Source organism: Setaria viridis, chromosome 5 (genome assembly GCF_005286985.2).
Source record: "Setaria viridis chromosome 5, Setaria_viridis_v4.0, whole genome shotgun sequence".
In the NCBI taxonomy this organism is placed as follows: Eukaryota; Viridiplantae; Streptophyta; class Magnoliopsida; order Poales; family Poaceae; genus Setaria; species Setaria viridis.
In genome coordinates this window covers 26,578,144-26,602,999 of record NC_048267.2, presented here as the reverse complement: position 1 = coordinate 26,602,999, position 24,856 = coordinate 26,578,144, and the positions used below count along the sequence as shown (strand labels likewise).

Below are 24,856 nucleotides of genomic sequence, written 5' to 3'. Positions count from 1 at the left end.
AGCCGAGGTCCACCGAAGATGCCTCTTGCTTTCCTCCGGCTCAGTTTTCTTCACTGCCACTGGCACCGCTGTGTGCCTGCGCACGAGCACGGAGGTGCTGCAACGGTCAAGCAGACGCGTTCCACCGCCTCAGCTTTCTCGACTCCTAGGGTCTCCCCACCGGCATCGGCCCCGAGGACGCCACCTCCGTCATCCCCATCCGCGTCGTGGCCTCCGGCCTCCACGCGATTTCCTGGTTCCTGCTAGCGGAGCTATAGCTCCGCTGGCGCTGACTCCCCCCATCTTCTGCACCACTAAATTGAAGATCGACCAGCAGGAGCTACTATCACTGCTCCTGCTACCGATCTACTCGGACCGCTGGTGCTCTTGCTGGAAAACAACTACAACTATCTCGAAACCACTCGTTATCTGTTGTAGAGATATATTAGTATCTTTGTTCCAGTTTGTTTCTAGAATGGCGATGCTAGCCATTCAAGACTGGAGATAGTAGATGATGCCTACTTCACACCAAGCCACCTCAGAGTCATCTGGATTTGAAGTGCAATCTACAACTAACAATTATTAGCTACTGTAGGAATTTTTTTTTGGAAACGTACTAAGGACTTATTGTAGGACTTATTGTTGTTGCGTTATTGCAAAGTTATGATCTCATATTTTCTTATCTATGAACAAATTAAGAGATTATAGAGTTAACTATTGTACAAGATAACTTTGTAGATAGTACAGGCTGTAGATTAAGTCGTATAAACATTAACATGTAATGCGTTAAATTAATTAATATACATAATCTAAACCCATTATCTTATTGTATCCTCTCTTGAAGAACCCATCAACACTACGATTTGGAGTGGATTATAGAAGGGAGGTGGATGGAAACGAGAAGAAGAGAACGCACTCATGCTCATGGCGGCTAGAGGTGCTGTGGCCTAGTGCTCGAAGTAGGAATGAGGCTAGACACCGGGAGGACGAGCGCTTGCCAGGGTGACGGCGAGATGTGCAGCGCTTGGGCGACGGCAAGGATGAGGCACGATGCGGGTGGCACCGATGGAACCAAGCGCTGGCAAGGATGAGGCACGATGCGGGTGGCACCGATGGATGAAGAGGCAACGACTAGCTGGATGACGATGAGTACGAGGGAAATCGAATGAAAGGATAGAGCGTATGTTAAGTGGTAAATTTTTTTTTATTTCCATACTTGGATCCCACGTAATAAACATATGGCACCAAACCACCCACAAATATCTTCTACTACTATACTTGCAAAGAGAGGATTACTAGGGACAGCGCACCAACATATTATGAAGCGTTCCCACGTAATAAACATATGGCATCAAACCACCCACAAATATCTTCTACTGCTATACTTGTAAAGAGAGGACTACTAAGGACAACGCACCAATATATTGTAAAGCGAAATCAAAATATTAGGAATAAGCGAATAATAACATCAATAATGCAGGAGCAGAAATGCATTTCTGCTAGTAGACATTTCTGCTAGTACATAATGAAGGACGAAAAACGCACTTAGGCAGGTACAAATCAACATTGCATATAGGAACCTTCATGTCTTACGGATGTATCAACATCCACAATTTTTTTATTACCATTGCATTTTTGTGATTGATATCAAAAAAAGCGCAGAAGGGCCTATGGTCGTCCTTTTTCCGATCGACCCCCCGCACCCGCGACATGGGAGAACCCACTGCATTGGCTCTGTCGCGGTGTACAGATCAACTCTCCTAGGGTCTAATCCTGGAATTGGAGGACGCCATAATCGACCTGTGCATAGAAACATATCGTGTGTAGCTTACTTATAAACGTATGATTTGTTTCTAGCGCAAGACACCTCGGTGACATCAATCTGCGCTCGTGTCAGTATACCACTCCAATAATCTAATCGCAGCATTTAAATATAACATAACCTATCATTCCCCAGAAATCCACTACAAATCGCATCTTATCCTGGCCTCTTCTATAACTTACACGCCATACACTTTGGATTCAGTAGCTCACCAAAAAAACTGGGACGGCACAGCCTCACGTTAAAAAACGAAAAAAATCCTGCTGGCACTCCTCGAGCGAAGAACTAGCAGTCGAGAAATGAAGACTGCACAATTCAAAATTTCCTTCGTCGCTGATCCAGCAGGGCTGATACAAAGAGTAGCAAAACTACCTCATCCACCTGCCCATCTTCATTGCCATTATCTTCCTCCTCTTATGCTCCCGGTGCTTGGCTGCCATGCGCTGCTTTCGCTTGGCATGCCGCTCCGGGTCCACGGCTGCAATAACCTTCTGCGCCTGCTTTCTACTGTCCCGCTTATATTTCAGGCCCTTCCTAACACTCTGGTAGACTTCAACAAATTTCTCGGAACCAATCAGATCACGTAACTTGTCCCGCACCCCCTCAGCCAGTTGCTTGACTTCATCTGAAACCATAACAGAAATACTGTATTCAGATAAGCTCAGACAGGGGGGGAGAAAAAAGCTCGTACTGAACATGTCTATACTATGCAATTTATATATATGCTGAAAATGAATAAAGGTCACTAGCAAGACGGGGTAGAAAAAAGAGACAAATATCATACCACTAACAACTTTCCCAGAAAATCCTTCAGAAACTTTATACAATGGAGCCAAGAAGTGATCAGCATAGGTTAGTGATTCTTCAGAACCAAGAGCTGATGAAATCATGCGGAAGCAATTGAACACGATCTTTGTCTACACATGGATAGGGGGGAAAATTATTACATACCAAGAAACATACAAGGAAAATGACATCTGATGGAATGGAACTTACCTGTGTATCCTGCATCTGCATTGCAATTTTACCCATCCTCTTTAGGATTGAAGAAACTAACAAAGATGTAGGCTCTTCACTACTGTCAAGGCTTGATACAGATACATCAGTAGTTGTTGAAGTACAAAGAAGAAACATGTTCTTTACTTTTCTTGAACCAAGCAATTCAAAACCCTCAAGGAAGGCACCATGATGAGAACTAACGCTAGACCAAAACTGATGTGTCGAGGTCGATTGCCTAATTGACATATGCAGGTTGCAGATCGAATATGCAAGATTCTGTACGATCAGATTATTTGCTGTAGTATCACTAAGTTCAGTTCTCAGTTGTTTCAAGAAAGAAACAGCTATTATGAATAGCCTGCTTGGTTGAACTAGCAACCATGATGTAGCAACCGATTTCTGCTCACGTTTCCTCTTCTCAACTGTAGCAAAATACGATGCTACCAGAGAGCTTGAAATAATACGCAACATCGAATGAGGATGGATCAGCAACTTGCATACTATTATCCATAATTCCTGCAAGTTATAACCGTGTCACAAACTTTGAGACCGCAACGGAAATGACCAGTTTATAAGGCTTGAAAGAAAAGTATGTTTAAGAATAAAAAAAATCCAAGATCCTAAGTATAAATAAGTGAATAGTAAAAAGTGTCTCAATTGTATAAATTGCATTAAATGGGTAAAAGGCATAGCTGTGAATGCTAAATGGCACAATACGATTGTTTGGCAGCACTGGATATATTGAGCAGTGTTTTTAAGTTAGGGGGTGTTTGGTTCTTTAGGAGGCCCTAAAATTCATGTCACATCGCATGTTTAGATACTAATTAGGAGTATTAAACATAGACTAATTACAAAACCAATTGCACAGATGGAGACTAATTTGCGAGACGAATCTATAAGCCTATTTAGTCCATGATTTGACAATGTGATGCTACAGTAACCATTTGCTAATGATTGATTAATTAGGCTTAATAGATTCATCTCGTGAATTAGCCTCCATCTGTGTAATTAGTTTTATAATTAGCTCATGTTTAGTCCTCATAATTAGCATCCGAATATTCGATGTGACATGAACTAAACTTTAGTCCATGGAACCAAACACCCCCTTATGTGCAATCACAAATCAAAGTCTGAAATTCACTAGTAACTGCTATAAACATGAACCCGCAGGTTGTGGGTTCTAGGGCCCCAATACCGCCCCCCCCCCCCCCCCCCCCCCCCCCCCCCCATCCCCAAAAAGGAAAATTTCATTTATAGAATTATGAAGGGAAAAACAGGGACTGCCAAATTACTCCAAGAAACGAGCAAACAATACAGCTATTACAAATTCAAAACGATAGTAAGATCATACTACATCTGCAATGAGAAATATTAGTCGGGCACAACAGTTATCATACCTCCATGTTCTGCTCAAAATATAACTCTGGAAAGCGAAGAAGTAACCTCTCCATCATGGCAACAGAGTGGTAAGCCTCCTTCCACAGTGGCAGGACAGTTTCATCAGATAAGCCTGATCGTAATATTCCAGAAGCAACAGCAGATGATTCCATTATTTTTTTAGCAACAGCCAGAATACTTTTAAGGTGTTTGCCCGTTCGTAATGTATGATCGTCAACAAGTAAACCAATGACCTGTAAAGTACAAGAACCAGGAAAGTACTTCAATGCCACCTAAATATAAAAGCAAACTGCAACCACCCACACACTAGTCCACTGCTAAGTGTAAAAGAAATCCTTTTTTTTTGGTGAAATGAAATTTTACTACTTGCAAAATACAACAATGCTACTAAATGGTAACCTGAGCTGAAGCACTCCACAAACTCTGTTTTTCACCAGTGTACCATGAAAGCGAATACTCAAAAATGTAGCTCTTTCCCTGATCACCAATGCGTTCTAACAGCTTTTTGATTGCTCTAAGGATCATTGAAGACACATTCTGATGCTGTTCATTCGCTAAAGCAACCACAAGATGAAGAAAAAAAGTTTGACCCTGATCATCAATAATCCTCTGGGGAAATCTTGTAAGAATGTCATGGAGCATTTCAAGCACAGCTTCTCTTCCTGAAGGATGCTCGTAGCTGCAATTTTCAATTGCGTTAGCATACAGGGTAGATTTGATGTTTAAGTAAGTAGCCATGGATATCCATACCTTAAGTTCGCCAAGAAAAAGTCAATATGTTGCTGTAAGCGCTTCTCAGAAAGTGGGTAGTTCAGAAAAAATTGTAGCAGAATTTGAATGCATTGCTGCCGTATAGATTCAGTTAGCGTTGTTACCATCAACTCTCCTATCTTAACTACAATATCATAAATTTCATGGGTAACCAACTTTCGCCTGACTATTGCCTTCAGAAGTGATAGTGCAACAGGGGAAGGATTTGTCTGAAGATCAACAAACATAGGAGTATGGACAAGCATCTGGAGCTGATTATCTGAAAGTGAAATCCTGAATCCTCTAAGTAGATCAGCAAGTAGCTTCAAACAAGATGTGACTAAATGACCATTGGAGTTTCCAGCTCTCTGTGCAATGTCCATAAGCACATTTTTTATAATATTTGCATTGTCCCTGAGAGATGGCAAAGGAAGCTTCACCAATAAGGCAAGACACCTAAAAGCAACTGAGAGGACACTTTCATATTTGGAATTCAGACATTCTCCCAAAAGGTCTACAAAGGGATCCAACATCTTTAGGAGCTGCTCATCTTCCTTATCTAGTTTGATGCTCTTCAGACGATTACGCAGCAAGTCAAGTGCAAACTTGGTAAGTATATAAGAATTTTGTGATCCACTCTCACCAAGGCCAGGGAAGTTTAATCCTACAGAACTCCCTCGACCAGGACCGGATTGTGTATTCTCTTTGCTTTCAGACTCACTTCCTGTAGTAGTATCCTTAATAAGCCAATACACAACAGTAAATAAGTTTGATGTTTCAGTAGATGGATTGCACTCAATCCCTAAGGCTATATTGTGCAGCATCATCTCAAGTCGTGTTTTCAACTTCGGAGTAAGTTGCTTCTGAAGATGTGAAGAAACAGGTGAGATTAGCTTCTTCAGCAAATGTTGCCTAAATGTAATACTTTGAGCAATCAGCTTAAGAGTCTCAAATGACATTCTCTTCTTTGTCTCTTTCATTTTGGAGGCAATCTTTTCAACTTCCTTTTGTTCAGCAACATCTCCAAATAAATCACTGTGAACAACTGCCAACAGATCTTCCAAACAGTAGTCAAGCTTACCATTCATATCAGCAGTTATATTTTTTGACAACAAATAATGAAGTGTGTAGCCCAGAACATGTAACTCAAAGCCCCTTTTCAGTATAGCTCTCAATATCTTGACCACAAACTGCAAATACCCAATCCCAAGTTCCTTCAGAGAAGCAGCTAAAGCAGACCTAGCTTCATCACGTATGCTTTCAAGACGATTCTTGAGGAAGTTACAGATTCGATGAATGATGCTCGAAAGTTGTGCCTCAAAATAATCCACAGGTAGCAACTTAAGTATTTTCAGTGCTACCAGGTTTATGTTGACATTAACTCTCTCTGGATCTGCCCCCAACAACTTTTGAACCTGTGGAAACACTACCTTTCGAAGGTAGTTTTGCTTATCAGAAGAGACTGCAGTTAAAGAGAATGTAATTGAAGAATCAGTATCTTCACTTGTTGCATCAGAATCTCCCAAGGCATCTTTTGCAGGCTTCATGAAGTGGAACGCGTCTAACACTGAGCAAATCAACCTCAATATGACCTTCTGCTTATCAGGCTTAAGGCTCAATTCTCGGAAGCATCTCGTCAATATTGTTCTATAGTGCTCCCATTGCACATTGGCGGCGACAGCAGATAGCGTATCCAAACATACATCTCTGACTTGTTCACCCTTCCCAGCTTTTACGTCAGAAAACATATTGAAAAATAGTGGAACAAACACTTTCATAGTGATATCCTAAAATGACAGCACAAGAAGTAATGTTAATGAATAAACAAACAGGGAATAGAAATGAATAAACAAACAGGGAGTAGAACAAATTCAGTCCATTGGACACTCGTTGCACAACTTAATATCGAGTTAATAGTTGTATGAAACAAAGTACCAATAAAATCACAACATTCCAAGAGATTTTACGCAAACACAAGAGCCAACGGCGGAAACATTGACCCTGTTTGGCATAGCTCTAGCTCCAAGATTTCTTTTGAGCTTGTCATACCTAGCTCCAGAACAGAAATTCATTGGTGCCCTGGGGTTTGAGCTTCCCTTTACATAAATATAGGTAACCCAACATGTCGCAATGTTTTTTTTAAAAAAAAATCATGTATGTAGAATACACAAAGTTACATAAACCTGCCAAAGTTCAATCTCAAATTCATCTTTGCTCGAGATTAAAAAAAACATTTGTTATGGTCAGCACATGATGAGCAATGCCTGTTCTGTTTCTTGACATCTAGGAAGAATTTGAAACTGAAGTGTTGCAGCTATACATAACTTATGTGTGCTACATACTGATGTTTCGATGACTTTTTGAAACACTTAACATGATAAAATTCACAATTGAGGACGCCCGTGCCCCTGGATGTGAAATTTGCACTAGCTCCAGAAATTCCTGGAGCTGTGAGCATGTTGAAGTTAAGCAATTTTATTATTACTTTAAAAACACATGTTTAAACCACTTTATTTTATTCTACAAACTCCAAATCCTTCATGGATCTTGGAGCTGGAGCGGGAGCTGTGTCAAACAATCCCTGTAACCGAAACAGATACATTTGTTTTTCTTTCTAAAAAAATGTAGACACTTTGAACATATCTCATTTTCTAGGTGTTGAGTGCTTACTAGATGGCCATAATAACACATTTTCCTGTAGTCAACAATTAAAATATTTCCTTTGAAGCACTTGTTAATACAATATTGGACGACATAGAATCCTACTGCCTGAGAAGATAAACCTTCTTGCTGCATCATGTGATGATAGTTCTGTACACTGTTACAGTGTTGTAAGATTTCAAAAAAAAAAATGCAGGTCTTCCACACCACACTCTTAGGCTCTTGAAGGTAAAGGGAAAAATATAGGCCCACAGGTCACATTACTGTTTAGCACTATCATATAAAAAATTGTGAAAAGCCATATTAGTCTGAAAGCAAAGAGACAAGGTAACTAATTACCAAAAGGCAATAAACTTCTACTTCACATCACGGGTCCACCAAACAATGACTTGAACGTTCAATCAACATCCGTAACAAATGATCAATCATCACCAATTTAATTTCATACGATGCACATATCATACTAACATCAGCTGGAGTGTTATCTTAACATTTACCTCCGAAAAGTTGTTTTCCTTGATTCCCTGTCTGAAAAGTGACAATGCTTTTGATCTTTTACCTGCCTGCATTAGTAAATATAAATAAGTTTTACACTCCTTTATCTGGCCTTTGGGATAACTGAATCAGTAAATTACCTGTAAATGAGTTATGTTGTGGAAAAAATCCTCTTCCATATCCTCTTTACAGAGAGGCCTAAATGAGCTTAAGGATGCTAAATGATTAAAATTGAAGACCATCTCCCGAAGTAAAATAATCCATTCCTGAATACAACATTATTTTCAGCCTTTCAACCAATAATATCATAGACTACGATATGGACAAGAATAAATATAAACACACCTTTTGAATTGATACATCTTTAGCCATTGCTACTCCCATATTGTGCAGGTAAGTTTTTTCTAGTATCTTCTGAATACAGTTCCTTGTGCAAATGTTTCTGGTGTTGTTCTCTCCAGATACATCAGCAGTTTCAATAGAGTACTTGGACTCATCATTATTCATAACTGAGGCAGAAAAATCCAGAAAAGCTTGCAGGGCCCTGGATGCACTTTGACGAAAAATCAACTCTTCAGATGACATATCATACACGCAATGAGATAGTATGGCGCCCACATGCTCTTCTGTCAGGCCAAGAAACAACTGTGGGTTAACCTTGTCATAGGCATTAAGTCTTGTGTCATAATCTAGTTCACCAAGTTCTGATGTCGAAACTGCATTCAGATCTCGTATTAACCCAGCCTGTGAAAAATACCAATTACTGTGAAATAGGAACATGCAACGTGGAAAAGTTGACATTACAAATAGAGCAAGAATTACCATAAATGACATTGAAGATTCATGCAATGACAGCCCATCATAAATATCACAGATGCATAGCCGCTGTTCCAATCCAACAGTCGCAAGTAATGGGTTCAGTGCATTTAGAACTTTTGCAGGTACCTTGCATTTTAGATTTGGAACTATTCCCCTCACAACACGTAGTGCTTCCAAACACTCATCTGCAATATTAAAGAACCATGGCAGATCATGTCAAGTTTGCTGGACAATCCCAAATGAAAAGAAAAAATGAATAATCATTTACAATGCATGCTAATGTGCACAAAGGTTTACTAAAAAAAGACTCACCAGAGTTCAAATCCTTCTTACTGAAAAAAGGAAGAATAAGGTCTATGAAATTCTCTGCAGCTTCGTCTGTGATGTAATTTAGCAATAATTTGAACAATCTAAGTTCACGTTGCCCAAGCCATGTACCAGATTTCCTGTACACGTTGAAAGTGCAGGACATAAGTCATGCTTTTGATGTCACAAACATATGCTCCTAAATGTGCAGTAAACACTGTCGGAAGAGATAACCACACCAAAACAGATGCAGCGCTGAACGAAACTTTTAACAGAGGATACGACCCAAGCAGTTACGAATTATAAGAAAATTAATGCACTTGCTTAACAGACATCTAAGAAAATGGCTTTGAAGTCCTGAGTCTCTCATAAGAGATGTTTAACTATCATAATAGATGATAAAAACATTATAAAAAAAGCTCTACATATATTATATACAGCATATTTCATTTGTTGTTTTAGGATGTAGACACAGCATTGGATCCACAACTCTGACAAGTACTTTTCCTATGTACAGAACAAAGATAAAATGTCTATGATATATAAGTATTTTTAATGATGATTCTCCTGTGACAAATTTATGGGCTCCCTCTGTTTCCCTATATTTGTCCATAGCCCACCATATGCATTAAGCCACTAACCAAGAAAATTCTACTCCCACATACATGCAAATAAACAATATTGTCTGAAATGTCAACTTTGACTGGAGGTGGTAATTCCAAGAGAAAGTTGGTGTGAAATGACCATCCATAACAATATTAAATAACATGCTACAACTAATCTTCCACATTGCAGGCATTTAATTAGTGGTAGAGTGGAAAACGTCACAATAACTATACTTTTGATTCTTAAATGGACGTATTCTACCACGTACTCCCCAAAAGCGATGGAAAAACATATGGTAAAACGAGGGAGTACTTTGGTGCATCAAAGTGGTCAAGCGTTGCATTCCACGACAAAATCTAGTTTGGACAGAGGTAGTATTACTAAATAAGTGGTATGAGTAACCTGTTAAGCTCTTTGCGATGATTAACAAAATCATGGAGACTATGGATAAGAACATCCATATGTGGAACAAGAATTTTCTTCACTGAATTGTCATCTTGCTGCTCCAAATCAATATCCAACCTCAATAGATTCTCAATGAACTCAAGTGCATAAGAGGTGATGGATCCCGAAGCTGTCTTCACAGTTAAAATAGAAAAAATAGCTGGTACAAGATTATTTGACTCCAGTAGTGGTGCTAATGTTGGGCTCCGACTCATAGCCATGAAGCAAGCAAATAATGAACTTGGCTTCTCACTACTTGAAGCTTCTTGTGTGAAGCAGTCAACCAGAGGTTTCACTGAAGAGAAAAAAATATTCCAGAAGTTTTCTCCAAAGTCATGACTTTCATAGTGACTAAGTGCTGAGAAGACAATTTTAATACACAAAGACCTCAGATCCTTCAACTGCTTCAACTCCTTCAACTGCTTCAACTCCAACTGCTTCAACTGCTTGATCGACACTGCCTGCAACAGAATGAGGTTGCTGATGCAGTTAGCTACGAGAAGATATGAACACTTGCCCAATAAAATGCATAATAGCTTAATGATAAGAAGAAAGGATGGCGCTAATTTTTCCCTAAAAAATTAGATACCCTGGTTAGTTCAGTTACATGGCATTCTGACCTTGATTACAAGAGTACCAGCTATTTTGGGAGTTATGTGAAACGATATGATACATGGCACTACATTAAAACTGAAAGAATCGATAAAGGCAATGATATGACAGACCTCTGTATGGTCTGCTCCATGGATTTCTTTAGGGCATTCATTCATATTTGCAGAATTACCCACTTCAACATTTGCCAGGCCGCCATCATCATGGTCATTTGATTGATTGCAACCATATTTCCCATCACTAGCACTTCTGATATTCCGCATGCAACTCTCCAGCAAACGAGCAACAATGATTAATAAAACATTAAGGAATGGACTTATGTGTGCCATATCAAAAGTACCAAAAATTTCTTCGACCAAATGAAGAAAACCATTTGCCTTTTTCCATGTAAAGTTCTCTATACAAATTTCTGTTGAAGTTCCAATAATGTCAGAGACATTTCCAAGTGGGTTGTCAGACTGAGAACCAAATATTTTAAGCTGGAGGCTGCCAGGGATCAAGGACTTCAGAAGTAACGAGAAAAAGAGCTGAAGTTCATTTGAATCAAACTGCAAAAGGAAACGAAGAATTGCCTTTCGATGACTGACACCTGCGTGCTGGCAGAATGCAAAAAAATAATGACAAAGTCAGACAAGCAGCAAATGATAAACTACTCCCTCCAGTTGTTAAAGAATGACGTTTCGAAGGTCAGCACACAGGCCAAGGCATAATAAAGCGGCTGTATTTGTTTTAATTAAGCGCACATATCCGCAAAATTTTAATCTGAGCACCTAGTCCGTGCTGCATACATGGGGCTATAGCCTACAACGACGATATTGCAACCAATACTAGAACTCAAATGTAACTAATAAGGCATGCATGCAGGCAGGAAAACTGAAAATCAGCAATGACACTGAGAATGTCATTCTTTAATAGGCTTTTGCATCAAGCCTAAAACATCTTTTATTTCGACTGATCGATTCCAGGGAGTAAATACTTATGGTGATAGATAAGCAGCACTAAACACAAACCTTGCGAGAACCAAGTAGCTTCAACTTCCTTACTTTCGGTGTCAACACACGGATAACCAGAGGAACAACACGACTTCTATGATCTTTCAGAATTGACAAGGAGTCATGTGAAACTGCCCATGTGGTCATCTCTTCACGAAGAGTTTTAATGTCAATCAGATTTTTAATGTTTTGACTATATGGGGTCAAGAATTCATCCTTCCAGTTCAATAGGCAATCCAGTGCTTTTGCTTGTATGTCAGGATCACTGTCATCAAGAACCCTGGGAATAAATTGTTAATTAATACACAACTAATAATTCACCTGCAGGCTGCAACAAGAAATATATTAATTCATTCGCAAACCTTGTAGTTAGTACTTCCTGGAGAACCTTGCTCTGATATAACGACCGTGCATTGTGCATTAACTTCAATAAGTTCAACCATTCTTTTAGAATCGCCTTCCATTGTTTGCCTTTACATTTTTCAGGCATATATGAATCAGCACTGCAGAAGTTTGAAGTTCAAAAATTGCATCAACAAGGATTGGACTTCCAAATTCAAGTATAAACTGCAGAAATAAGATAGTTTATCAACTAAATACCTAAAGATGCTGCCATCATCATATTCATAGCCCATAAATTTTAGAAATAGTGGTATAAGATGTCGAGATCGGGACTCAGCAACATCAGGAATCCTTTGAAGGGATTGAAGCAACAAGGTAGCCATGGTCTCAACCGGTGTGCAATCAAAGTCCGTAGCAAGATAAAAGCTGAAGCAGTCAAAAATAGCTGCAATACCAAACATGGAGTAAGAAACAGCAGTACAAATGGACACAAGGAATGTAAGTGTACACATCATCCACCCTTACTGCTTCGTATCTGTTGCTTTCCATAATGAGTACCAAGCATTTTAGGCCAATTACATGGAAATCACAAAAATGTTTGAGTCAACAAATTAATGTAAATCAAGTTGCACAAGAGAGACTACATTATTAATGTAGAAGCATGCAAAACACTAAGTTAGGGAGCACAAATTAATAAATTCACAGTAGATCATCAGGTGTCAACTTGCATATCACACCAGAACTTTGTCACCAAAACCATAGCTTATGTGCCGATGTGAAAACGGTTTGGCAATAATACAACCGCCGCACAGCCTACAAATGCACCCTTTCAAATCTCATACAAATCCCCATTGAGTGTCAAGAACTTCTAAATAGAACTGGTAATATGGCTGCACAGGACATGAAAAGAGCATCTCAATGGACAAATAAATGCATGTAGAGGATGAGGACATGCACAAACGGTAACGAAGGGGTAAGGTGTGTTTGGGTAAGGGCGCTTAGGGGTTGGTTTCTAGAAGAACGGTGCCAAAGGAACATTAGATAAATGCCTGATACATACACTGTGGTTGGGTTGCAGCTTCCAGCTTCTCCAGATTTTTCACAGTCAAACCTTTTGATTGGTGAATTGCAACAAACTGAACAAACTGACTCCACACAAGCTCCTTGTGTTTTCTAACAAGGACAGCAAGACAATCCAGCGTTGGTGGCCACAGATCACTAAATCTATTGTATAATATGCCAATAAGACCATGTAAGAGAGAAGTTATGTAATCATCATGAACCATCTTGGAAGATATACTCATTTGTATCCGAGAAATGAAGATAGCAATTTTCCTGCTAGTAGATACTGAAATTGGAGTTGACTCAACACTCAGAAGGGTATCCAAAACCTGATTTAATGGAAAACATTAGAGCAACGCCAGCAAAATAGCAAGTAAAAGTATTAGCTGACAAGACATACATTAGTGTATTTAGCTGTTTCCTCTCCAGAATCTTCTGTTCTTTGTCTCTTGTGTGGTCTCTCTTCATTTGTGCCTAGACGTTGGTCCATTTTCACAAAATATGATAGAATCCTCAATGTTAAAATCCGGACATCCTTGTTTGGACTGCTCAAGTTGACAGCAAAGATAGAGAACAGATCCAAGAGATTTTGTGGATCAAATTCTTTTGTCACTTCAAGGGATGCTACCCTGCTCAAAGAAGCATAAAGAAAAAAAAATGAAGAATGAAAAATTGCCTGAATCAAACAAATTAAGAAGACAAGAATTAAACTGGAGGTGCAGCTTTACGCTTGTAGGGAATCCAAATACTCGGCTACAGCAGACAGTACTTGTGGGCATGTACTGTGACTCTTGGCAAGTGATATGAAAAAACTTAATTCTGAATTTATATTTGTGTTAACCAGCAAAAGTTCACAGTATGATGACAATGCTGCACCAATTAAACCTCTCCAGGTAGTCATTGGAAGACCATTCACGTTCTCTGCACGTCAGTCAATTGAATTTATGACTGTTAGAAAGACTAGCTATGGTGCTTATATTGTAAGAAACTAAAGAAATTTTCAAGAAAATCACCTTCTCCCACTTCAAGCAACCGATCGAAGTTGCAGATTAACTTCTTCAACAGTGACAAACCATCTTGACGTACACCATTTATGTAAGGATAGCAACAAATAGATCCCCACAGTATAGCAGCTTCCTTTTCACTGATCTGATTACTAGATTGATTGGAAATGTTGACTGTATCATCTAAGAATTCTATCCAGAAAGAGAATTTCGATTCACAGAACTTGCACACTTTCTCCACTGAATCCAGATGGTTTGCATCAGTGCTATGAAGAATTATTTGCTTCTGTGATCCTTTAAAGAAATTCAGAAGGATAAAGAGAACTTCTTCCGGTGAACTTGAAAGAAAATTGCACATTGCACTACAAGGCATAAAATTGCATGGTGAAACCTTTTGTATGTGAATTGTGATTGTATATTATCTTGTAAGTAATAGAAGAGTATATATTACATACCTCAATATCTGGCTTTCAAAATATTGTGTAATTTGTGGACCTTTTGCCAAAAGTTTCTTTATAAAGACAATCACACTGAAACACAGTTGAAAACGGTGTTAAGTGCTACATCACTACATTTGGAAAAAAAAGGAGAAATGACCAGGAATTATCAAAGTAAACAAACACTACCAGCAAGAAAATTTTACCTCAGATTCGTTAGTTCAAACACTGGGACATAAAAGGGTGATACGATTGATAAATTGCCAGAAATGATTGGAACATCCAGAACACACAGCAGAAAGTCCAAAATACTTCCCAGCACCTCAGATGAAGCAGCTTCTACTATGTTGTTACCAGGTAACACATATCTACTAACCAGCAACTCAACAAGTTCAATTATCTTCACCTTATCTGGCAAACGATAAAAGGATCCAGTAATTATCATCTGAATTAGCAATGAATTCATGCAGTGAAAGCATATGGACAATGAAATGGTAAATCTGACCGAACACATTGCTTTGGTTCTTATGTAAAGCAAATGAAAGAAAATCAATCAAGCACTTCAAATGCTCCAAACAGCCATCCTTAAGGCAGTCGTTGATTTCTTCAAATAGACAAGTATATATCAACGGCAATTCTTTTGGATCCACTTCATCACATAATCTTTGAATCAGCCCCGTCATGACCTCATGAACAGTAGAAGTCCCTGCGTTTTGCACTATCCAGTGGTTACATTATTGAAGAACAGCAATAAAGTATAAAAATGAGATGCTGTTAATATAGATTGTGCCTGACATGATTATGCAAAAAAATGATATTAGACCTTGCATTATGGCTATGAAACATAATACAGATTTTGCCTGACATGATTATACAAAAGAAAATGATGTTAGGCCCTGCATTATAGTTATGAGACATAGAGAATGCTAAAGCCAGTTATGAATCGTATAAGGCACTGATGAATTCAGCTAAACCATAACGCAACACATAATGAGGTGCGCCAATGAAGACAAGCAATAGATAGAGCATATGGAATGTAAGGGCAGTGCAACTGATGTATAAGAAAATCACTACATGTCATAGGTAGAAGGTTATCTGACCAGTAGGGAATTTATCATGGATAGTGGTAAAAGTTGACTTGCTCAACAAGAACTTCAAGACTTTCCCAGCTCTTGAGTGGAGCTTTGTAGAAGTTCCTTTCATGACATGCAACAACAAAGATATCACCCCGTCTATCCGTACAGGTGATGATTTTTTAGCAGCCTCAAATAGAAACTTCATTAAACCTAAGAACCAATGAAGAAAAATGTCAGTTGAAATAAAGCAGCTACCTCATCATAAATAAGCATGATCATCCTAGCAGCCCACCTACCGTATTGGTAGCTAGGTTTAGACTCCTGCTTAATTGGCAGAGTCATAAAACTACACGACATGAATCTATACGAAAAAAAGGGTTCTTCCTATGTTAGAAGTATGTGCTTTTGCAAATAGATAACATTTTTTAGATGCACAAGATATGAAGCCAGTGGAGAAAAGGGAAAAATGGATCTGAGCAATATTAGTCCATACAAAATTTGCCACTCAATGTTTGCCTATTCCGTACATACTTCAGTAAAAGAATATAAGTGAGAAAAGAAAAATACCTTGTGTTAGCTGATTATTAGGTGCATTCCTCAGCAGAAATGAAACTGATTCAGCCATAAATTCTCTAACATAATCCTTTGGGTAGTATCTCAACGCTGCTGTGATCCTTCAACAATTATAAAAATGAGCAGTCAGTTAGATGGCTGAAACTGGAATATCAACAAATGCAGGTTTTATAGGATAACAACAATGCAAGCTTGAGCAGAGGCCATGTAATGAGGTTTGAGCCAATAGCATAGGAAGACCTCATTTTTAAAGATGCAAACTCACCTAGACCTCATTTTTAAAGATGCAAACTCACCTTAGAATTTGGACAATATCTTTCACAAGATATTTTTGCAAGTACATCATTATATATGACCAAGATGTGAAGACCTGAAATACAACAGAACATATATGACTTGTGCTACTCAACTGCAAGCAAGACTTGTGAACCACACTAAGCAGACCAACCTGTTCCAGGACTTCAGGATCACGATCACCACCATCATTAAGGAGAGCTAAAATGCCATTAGCATGTCTTCCTAGAAAGCTGTAATCAATAAAACAGAGAAGAAGGTTAAAGCGTTTTACAAGTAAGGACCTTCAAAACCTTTCAATGTGTATGAAAAACAAAGTCTCGTAATCAATTCTTGCAGCAGAACAATAGAGAAGGAGAACACATTCCTCTTAGGTTAATTTAATCTAGACCGTAGGGAAGAACTAGGTCAAGGTAATCATCTTTGATACAAACACTAAACCAAGCAAGAAATAACGACCAGGGCCTATGCAGCAGTATAACCCTACAGACTAACAGCCATGCTCAATAACTGCATAGTAATTTAGTTGAATTAGAACTCACGGCAAAAAATCTTCTAGAATGTCCCTGGAGAGAGCTGTGATCAACCTGCATGCCAAAAAGGAACCCTTTAAGCATCCAATAGTGACTAAATCAGTAACAAACCACAGACCAAACATCTATTCAACATTAAACACAAATTAGTGTTCCACTAGTAACCTAGTGAGACTGAAATTCCAATCCTCCAAGATACAGCATATGGAGTCGATAACTTGACAGAAGCAAAATAAAAGAATTTAAAAAAATAAATTCAGGTTAATTATGGTTTCTATTCAACCAAAGATATAAATAGTTCAAAACTAAGGATCACAAGAGGGCAAAATAAAGATAATTAGCTAATAGAATATCAAAGAAAACAATGCATGTATGCAGCCAAATAGTCGTCAATAAACTGAGGCCAAACTAACCGTGCCAGTTTTACCCAAAAAGAACTGTCCTAACTAACCGTGCCAGTTTACACAAAAAGAACTGCAGACAGCATAATGTGGCTTAAAATTAGCTTTCTTTAACTCATATGAGTTGTATGCAGATCCAACAAAACATCTACAGTTAAGTACAGGCACAGGCTTGACACATGCAGGTTCCATTTACTGTCCAACAGAACAATCAAGGATGATAATTCCTGTAGTTTTGGCAGATCATCAAATATAAGCATGACAACCTTGAGTCTATTTCCAATTTTTTTCTCATTATCTTATATACAGAATACAGATAACTTTTTCAAAATTGTGGAACACGATATTGAACAAAAACCCCAAACTTCACCAATCATGAATGATTCACATATGTGTGACCCAAACCAAACAAATAAGGAAAGGCAATGACAGCGTAGCATTTAAGTACCAGAAAGATTCAAAGTCATTTCATTCAACTAAGTGCATAAATCCATGATACACTTACATGAGTATTGGCTCCAGGGACAATCTCGCACTCATGTTCACTCTCAGTAGAAGCGCAGAAAAGAGCTTTTCACGGTGCAATACAATTTGAGGTAGGGTCTGTACCAATGGTATCATCTCCTCATAAAATGAGATAAAATCCTCTGCAGTATTAAGCTCCTGGATTAACATGAGAAATGGAACAAAATTAAGGCAGTGACAATAATTATCTACAACCATCCACATGCAATAAAAATAACTAATTTCAGTAGGCCTAGATATAACCCAAAACCCCTTCCAGATGTGCTCCTCTTGGGCACAAGCCATGCCCACACGTTGTGCTTGACCTACATCAAGGCCTAACCTCCATCACTAGCCAAAGCAGGCCCAGCTAGGGCATCTGTCAGGGCCAGAAAACTAGCAACAATTCAACTCAGAACCCCTTACAGATATGCTCCCAGCCAGCCCACATCACACATCTGCTGAAAGTGATCAGCCTATACCATGCACTCGGCTCCATCACTAGACTGAGAGAGCCATGCTGGTGCATGTGTTGGACCTCCTGAACAATCATACCCTTGGCACAGTGTCAATCCTCACAACGCACCGCTCATGGTCATATTAGCATCAACTATGGACTAGGTGTGGGGTATATCTACAATCTGCTCTATGGCAATTAAAAGGATCATGGAAAGAACCTACACCGACTTCATACATTGATGGCGACTAGGGAGATGAAGTCTGATTCTAGGAGTGTGGATTTGAAAGGGGAACAGGAAAAGGAATTCTTTTCACTCAACCTGCTTTCTGTTGCATTGCCTTATATTATGAAACAGTATTGTAAAAGCTGTACAAATCTATTTTAAAATGAAGGGAGTACATCTGACTTTAGCTCTTCACCTTCTAAAAAGATAGCTAATAAAAACTGTCTACTTTCCGATCTAACTCCTAACGGACTCCTTATGTCTATAAGAAAGTGTACTTACATATTCAGTTCAATTTATCAATTTTCAAAAAATCAAATCTCCTCTAAGCTCTATTCATAATCTATTGGCCACAAATATTAACGAGTTCATTGCCCTTGACATATTGGCACCTCAATGCCATGCATCAAGCAGAATGATAGACCTAGATGGTTGATTGAACTGTGACATACAAAGCACAAGCCTAAAGCGAAGCCGTGGTGGAGTTGATTTGTTAGTAGCAGGTGATGCAAAGCGAGAACAGTGGTGGGAGCAGTCAATGTAGAATTCTAATCGAGAGTGCACTCACCCAAGTCATGCATAGTGGTGGACCAAGACACAAGCCAGGCGAAACCTGGCCAACCATGGTGCTGGCTATTAGCCAGAAAGGTGACCACAGAGAGGCATGATGCACCTTAAGCATGGCAATGGAGGATGATGGCGTAGAAAGATAACAGCTCTCACAGGGTCGAGAAAAGATGAGCCAATCAGTTGTTTGGGAGGGCGGGGTTGGCAGCAAGGAGTGGTTGAAACTTGTAAAAAAAAATTCATGGTAGAGTTACTAAAGCAGATGTCCGAATTTGTGTTGCTTGTTGACACTGAAGGACTTAAGTTAAAAAATGTTATGTCAAAGCAAGAAATTGGGGCATTAAAGCATGTAAGATCATTTTTGTCTGTGCCTATGCATGAGAAAGAATCTAGCAAATCCAAAATTCCTAAGTAGACCCCCAACATTCTAAGTTTATCTATCACAACCTTGAACTCTGCTAATTCTTCAATCAGAAATTTAAGCAAATTAGACGGAATAAGGTCCACACCACACTGAGTGGAATTTAAAAGGCACTTGTTTCTATTTTCTTGGATGCAACCCTGACTAGATTACACAATATAACGCACAGGACAGCATCAGCAAACAAGACTTAAGGCAGTTCAACTCTTCCTGAAGGATTAAGCACCTAATTAAGCTCCCCTGTTGCTTCCAAACTGGATTTTAAGGATAGCAAAAATTGAAATAAATGAAGCAAGCGAAGCAGAAATAGCATACCCTCCACTCCATGAGGGCGTCGAGGAAGAAGGACGAGCCGCTGGAGGGCTCGGCCTTCACAGCGTGTAGGCTGCGGTACACATCGATGTCGATCTCCTCCACCCGCTGCGAGAAGGTCTTGAACTGCACAAGCAAACACGGAGCACATCAGCACCCGTAGAACCCGTCCGCGAGCTCGATTCGGGGTGAGGGGAGACGCCTACCGAGAAGCGCTTGCGGCTGGACGCGCACGTGTTGAGGCACTTCACCGCCGCGTGCGACGGGGTCGCCATGGCCGCCGGCGAGGTGGGGGCGGCGGCTCTAGCGGGGGTGGTAGCTACGAGGGGGGCAGGCGGAACATATGCGAGGGCTCGCGGGTTTAAGCGAGGCGCAGTTTTATTTGTGGCCTAGGGTTTTGAGGGAGGCGGTGGCGGATGGTTGGGGCTGGAGGAGGAAGACGCTTGTAACGGTTACGCGGGCCTTCTATTTTTTTTGGTCTTTTGCGGGCCTTCTATTTTTTTGGTCTTTTGCGGGCCTTCTGAGGGTGGGCTGTGGTGAATGGGCTTGGAACCGAATTTTGATCAGAGGCCCGTGTTGCTTTTTGGTTTTATTTCGAGAATTTGATATTCGTGCGGTCGTGCCAACAAAAAGTGGGAGAAGTTCGGTAGTATTTTTTCAGAAAATTCAAGAGGGGTAGGAGTAGAATTGTTTGGTCTCTCGTATTTCAGGACTACGGCATGAAATATTCTCTTTGAGGCTCCTCGGCAAGGTCAACCTCGGCTTAGCTCCAGCCAAGCATTAAAGAGATGAGCCTCCTCTCTAAATTCACTCGGGCTTCATGGATGCAAGGAGAAACTCCATCAAAGACTCATCAAAGACTCCATCAAAGCCAACTTGGAGGAGAAAGATCCTGTGGACTCATGCATCCAGACACGATGATCATCATCCAGACATAAAATAGCGACCAGTGATTAACCAAGTGGTGCTTCCCATCCAAACAACGCGCGCAGCAAGGGATCTGATATGCTCTCTGCATAAAGGTTTATCAAACGCACGAACTTATAGCTCTCCATAAGGGCATCAGAGAGTTTCTCCTGATCTCAGCATATAAAGCCAACTCGGAGACAGACGATGGTCGCCGCTTGAATATCACTCTGGTGGCAGTTCTGCGATGCGTCTGCTACGCCTGAGGGTGAAGTTTGATGGCAGGGTCTTCTTTCTCCGCTTCTGAACAGAAACAAAAGCTTTGTCAGCCAATCTGGAGCCAATACCATTTTTATGCAAGAGAGTAGCTAGAGCTCATATAATCTCCCAAGCTGGAGCAAAACAAAAGCTATCTAATTCGGATAACATAATACTGCCTCCATCCCAAATTACTATTCGTTTGTGTCTAGAAAAAACTAAACAAATAGTAATTTAGGATAGAGGAAGTACCAGGTAAAACAGAAGTCCACGGAAAGCTAAAATACAAGAGCACACATCATAATTCTGGTGTTTCCTTGAAGAAACAACTCCTGAAGCATGCGCCGGCTTTGATTAAGCTCCTTTAAGCACAAATAGGTCCACTAGAATACCCAGATCAGACAGCCCGTCTACATAACTACAACTAGGAATTAGTAATAAATAGGTAATGCACGCACCATGAGCCAATGAAAGAAACCTCCCGCGCTCCTCCACATGGTTCCACCAGTGACACGAAAGATCCCAAACCGGCTCTACCTCGAATTGTTCATCCACACAAGTATCGTACAGGGAATAAACAAAGATTAAACAATACTCCCTCCATCCTAAACAAATAGTAATTTGAGAATAGTAATTTGGGACGGAGGGAGTGGTAGGTGACAAACGTTAAGGCTGATACCCGCGCTCCTGTCGGAACCATGAAACAGTAAGGCTGTGCCGGCAGGAGTTAAACACGTGAAACGACGCTGAAATAGAGATAATAAAAAAAAACTTACTCACAACAACCTCCCCAGCAGGTTCCACCAGCCGGTGAAAGCAGCTAGAACAAAGGAAGAAACCAGGTCACAGACACACTTCACGAAAACAGTGAACAAGCAAAGATAGTACCTAACGCAAAGCCCAAGCAAAAACAGAACAACAGCAGGATAGGGAGCAATTTGTTATGAACGATTACTGGAACCAAAGGAAAAGACACCGATCCAATTTATGTCAAAAGTTTCTGGCTTTTAAGGCTCATAGTACCACATTTTAAGTTTTTGACACAGATTATATCATTACTCCTTTTAGACAAATCAGAAATCACTTTTACCATTGTATCAATATACATGCCCTCTTTTGTTTGGGACCAACACTCCATATTACTCTTTAATTAAACATTGTAGGGGCAATTTTTTTCCTTTTCCATTCAGACATGAGTAAATCTTGTTCTTCCATTCTGGGCCCATATGTTATGAGAACTCAATGACAAAAGCAACAATGAATTTGCATCTTGGTGGCACAAGAAAATGCCCTTCCATTATATGTGCATTGGAGCAATAGCTAAAAGCAATAACATGACTCCATAGGAAGGGTCAGTCTTTTGTGAAGAGCCTCGCCTTTCTTTTTCTGCTACATTTGCGGGGAAATTGTGCAATTATCATTATACATTAGCACAATTACTTGAAACTGGGAAAGTTTTTCATCCTATACAATGTTTGATGAAGTGTTCAACACCTTCTTGAGGATGACATTGTTGGCGCTAAAATCGGACCAACACACGAACGCACTCGAACATGCAACGCGCAGAGCCGCTCCTTGCAGTGCCTCCGCGAGATCCGGTCAGACCAGTTTTAGAACCCGGTCAGACCGATTTCGCCGAATCTCTAGCGAAACTCCAACAAGCGCCCGCCTAATAACTATTGGCCCGTTCGCTTCAGCTTATTCAGCCGGCTTATCAGCCACCAAACAGTGTTTTCCTCTCACAACAAATCAGCCGTTTCAGCTTTTCAGCCGGCTTATAAGCTGAAGCGAACAGGCCCTATGTAACGCTTTGGCTGGTCATCTGACTTATTAGCACCTTTTTATTGGTTTGCTTGACAGTCCTTCACATCGAAAACTTGAGTCACATTATTGGCTATGACGAATGGTTTGTCTTTATATCCAATCTTGTTGAGGTCCACTATTGTCATTCCATAGTTGTCTGTCGTTACGCCTCCCCCGGTAAGTTTCACCCATTAGTACTAAAATAGAGGGATTTTCAAGGTCCATATTCCAGTTCTCATATCTCCTCAATCACACCATAGTATTTATCTTTTTTTTCATTGTTGTCTATTGCATCTATACGAACACCACTATTTTGGTTTGTGCTCTTTTGATCTTGAGCTCTTGTGTAAAATGTGTACCCATTTATCTTGTACCCTTAGAATATCGATACTGAGATAGATGGACCCCTAGCCAACCATGCTAGTTGTTGTTCAATCGTGTCATCACCCATCATTCGTCGCTGCAACCAAGAGGCGAAAGTGTCAATGTGATGACGTGTAATCCAGACCTCAGTCTTCCCTTGGTTTGAGGACCATACAATAGCCTTGTGCTCCTCCATGTATGGAGCCACCAGGGATGATTGTTGCAGGACCGTGAAGTGTGCTTTACGCCATGTACTCTCATCGATGTCCATCCGAGCTTTCCTCCCTAGTGTGTCTTTTCCCTTGAGCTCCCCTCATGGCATGATACAAGGACTCCAATCGAACTTAGGTCATCAATAAAGTCAACACAAAACTCAATGACTTCCTCTGTTCCTTATACTTTTGCGATGCTTCGTTCTAGACGGGCACGATTACGAACATACTTGTTCAGAACAGCCATAAACCTCTCGAAAGGGGACGGGTCTCCAGGAATTGGGTGTAGGACACACCCCGCTCCGGATCCCGCCGATGTCCACCATTACCAGTGTTCTGTACGATCATCTGGAGTAATCGGGCCTGTTCTGCCCCGGAGTTCATAAGGCTGGCTATAGCATCTGCCAGCGTGGGTGCTCTTGGTAAATTCTCCTCCTGACCTCCTAAACCCGAAGCTCGTGGTCCTCTGGGATCCGTCATGCTGCCAAGAGTAAACAGGATATTAATATCTAGGGTGCAATTTATCAACGGTTTCCTGCACACTATTATGTCACACATCACAGTACGATCACACATAAACCATACTTATACACATACTTATTTATAATACATGCCCTGGAGTTACTTTTTACAAAAACCTCCGTACTACTTGTCCAACACACATATCTTACATAAATATATACAACATTTTTCAGACAAGTTCACTTCAACCATCATAGGGGAAAATGCCTAGTTCCTCGGCATTTAGTCCTAGCCGAGCCATTGCTGCCTGCAAGATATCTTGGTCTACGGTCATCAATGTTTGCCCTGGGGGAGCGACGGGTGGGGCTTGATTGACTGAATTTTCACTCCCGGACTCCGGCCCGGGGTCGCTCAAAGTGCGGGAAGTATCAGATGCGGAGGTGCTAACTCCAGAGTTTCCTTCCATTTCTTCAGGATCCTCTTCTTCTTCTCCGCCTTCTGGTTCCTCTTCTCCCCATTGCTGCATGGGTCCATAGCCCTGAGGATCTAGCCCATCAGCATTGGCATTGGCCCAAGTGAACTGTTGATTTCCCGCAGGGGCTTCACCCTAGTCGTCCTCCATATCCACGTCAAATCCCTCCAGATTCTCTTGAGCATACAGATCTATCTCAGGAACTGCAGGTGGAACCGGATCTTCTTCCACTTCTACCACAGGTACTAATTGGTCCGCTTCCTCCGGGTTCGGTGGCTGAGACTCTTC

The 24,856-nt window shown here is 40.4% G+C and overlaps 1 protein-coding gene across 1 annotated transcript; it reads right to left on the bottom strand.

The window, feature by feature from the left end:
* Window positions 1-1,889: 1,889 nt before the first annotated feature.
* LOC117857748 (uncharacterized) lies at window positions 1,890-20,500 on the bottom strand. Its single transcript, XM_034740584.2, has 31 exons — window positions 20,299-20,500; window positions 20,096-20,218; window positions 18,111-18,268; window positions 17,214-17,258; window positions 16,826-16,904; window positions 16,674-16,747; window positions 16,372-16,478; window positions 15,829-16,014; window positions 15,234-15,434; window positions 14,935-15,139; window positions 14,747-14,821; window positions 14,301-14,653; window positions 14,016-14,208; window positions 13,688-13,916; window positions 13,286-13,616; window positions 12,484-12,670; window positions 12,246-12,386; window positions 11,902-12,163; window positions 11,005-11,487; window positions 10,238-10,740; window positions 9,236-9,369; window positions 8,927-9,108; window positions 8,450-8,848; window positions 8,245-8,370; window positions 8,107-8,172; window positions 4,949-6,735; window positions 4,598-4,877; window positions 4,198-4,431; window positions 2,798-3,316; window positions 2,586-2,718; window positions 1,890-2,426 (listed from the first exon to the last, which is right to left on the bottom strand). The coding sequence occupies exons 1-31, from the start codon at window positions 20,365-20,367 to the stop codon at window positions 2,170-2,172; spliced, it is 8,121 nt and encodes a 2,706-aa protein (XP_034596475.1). The 5' UTR covers window positions 20,368-20,500; the 3' UTR covers window positions 1,890-2,169.
* Window positions 20,501-24,856: the final 4,356 nt, after the last annotated feature.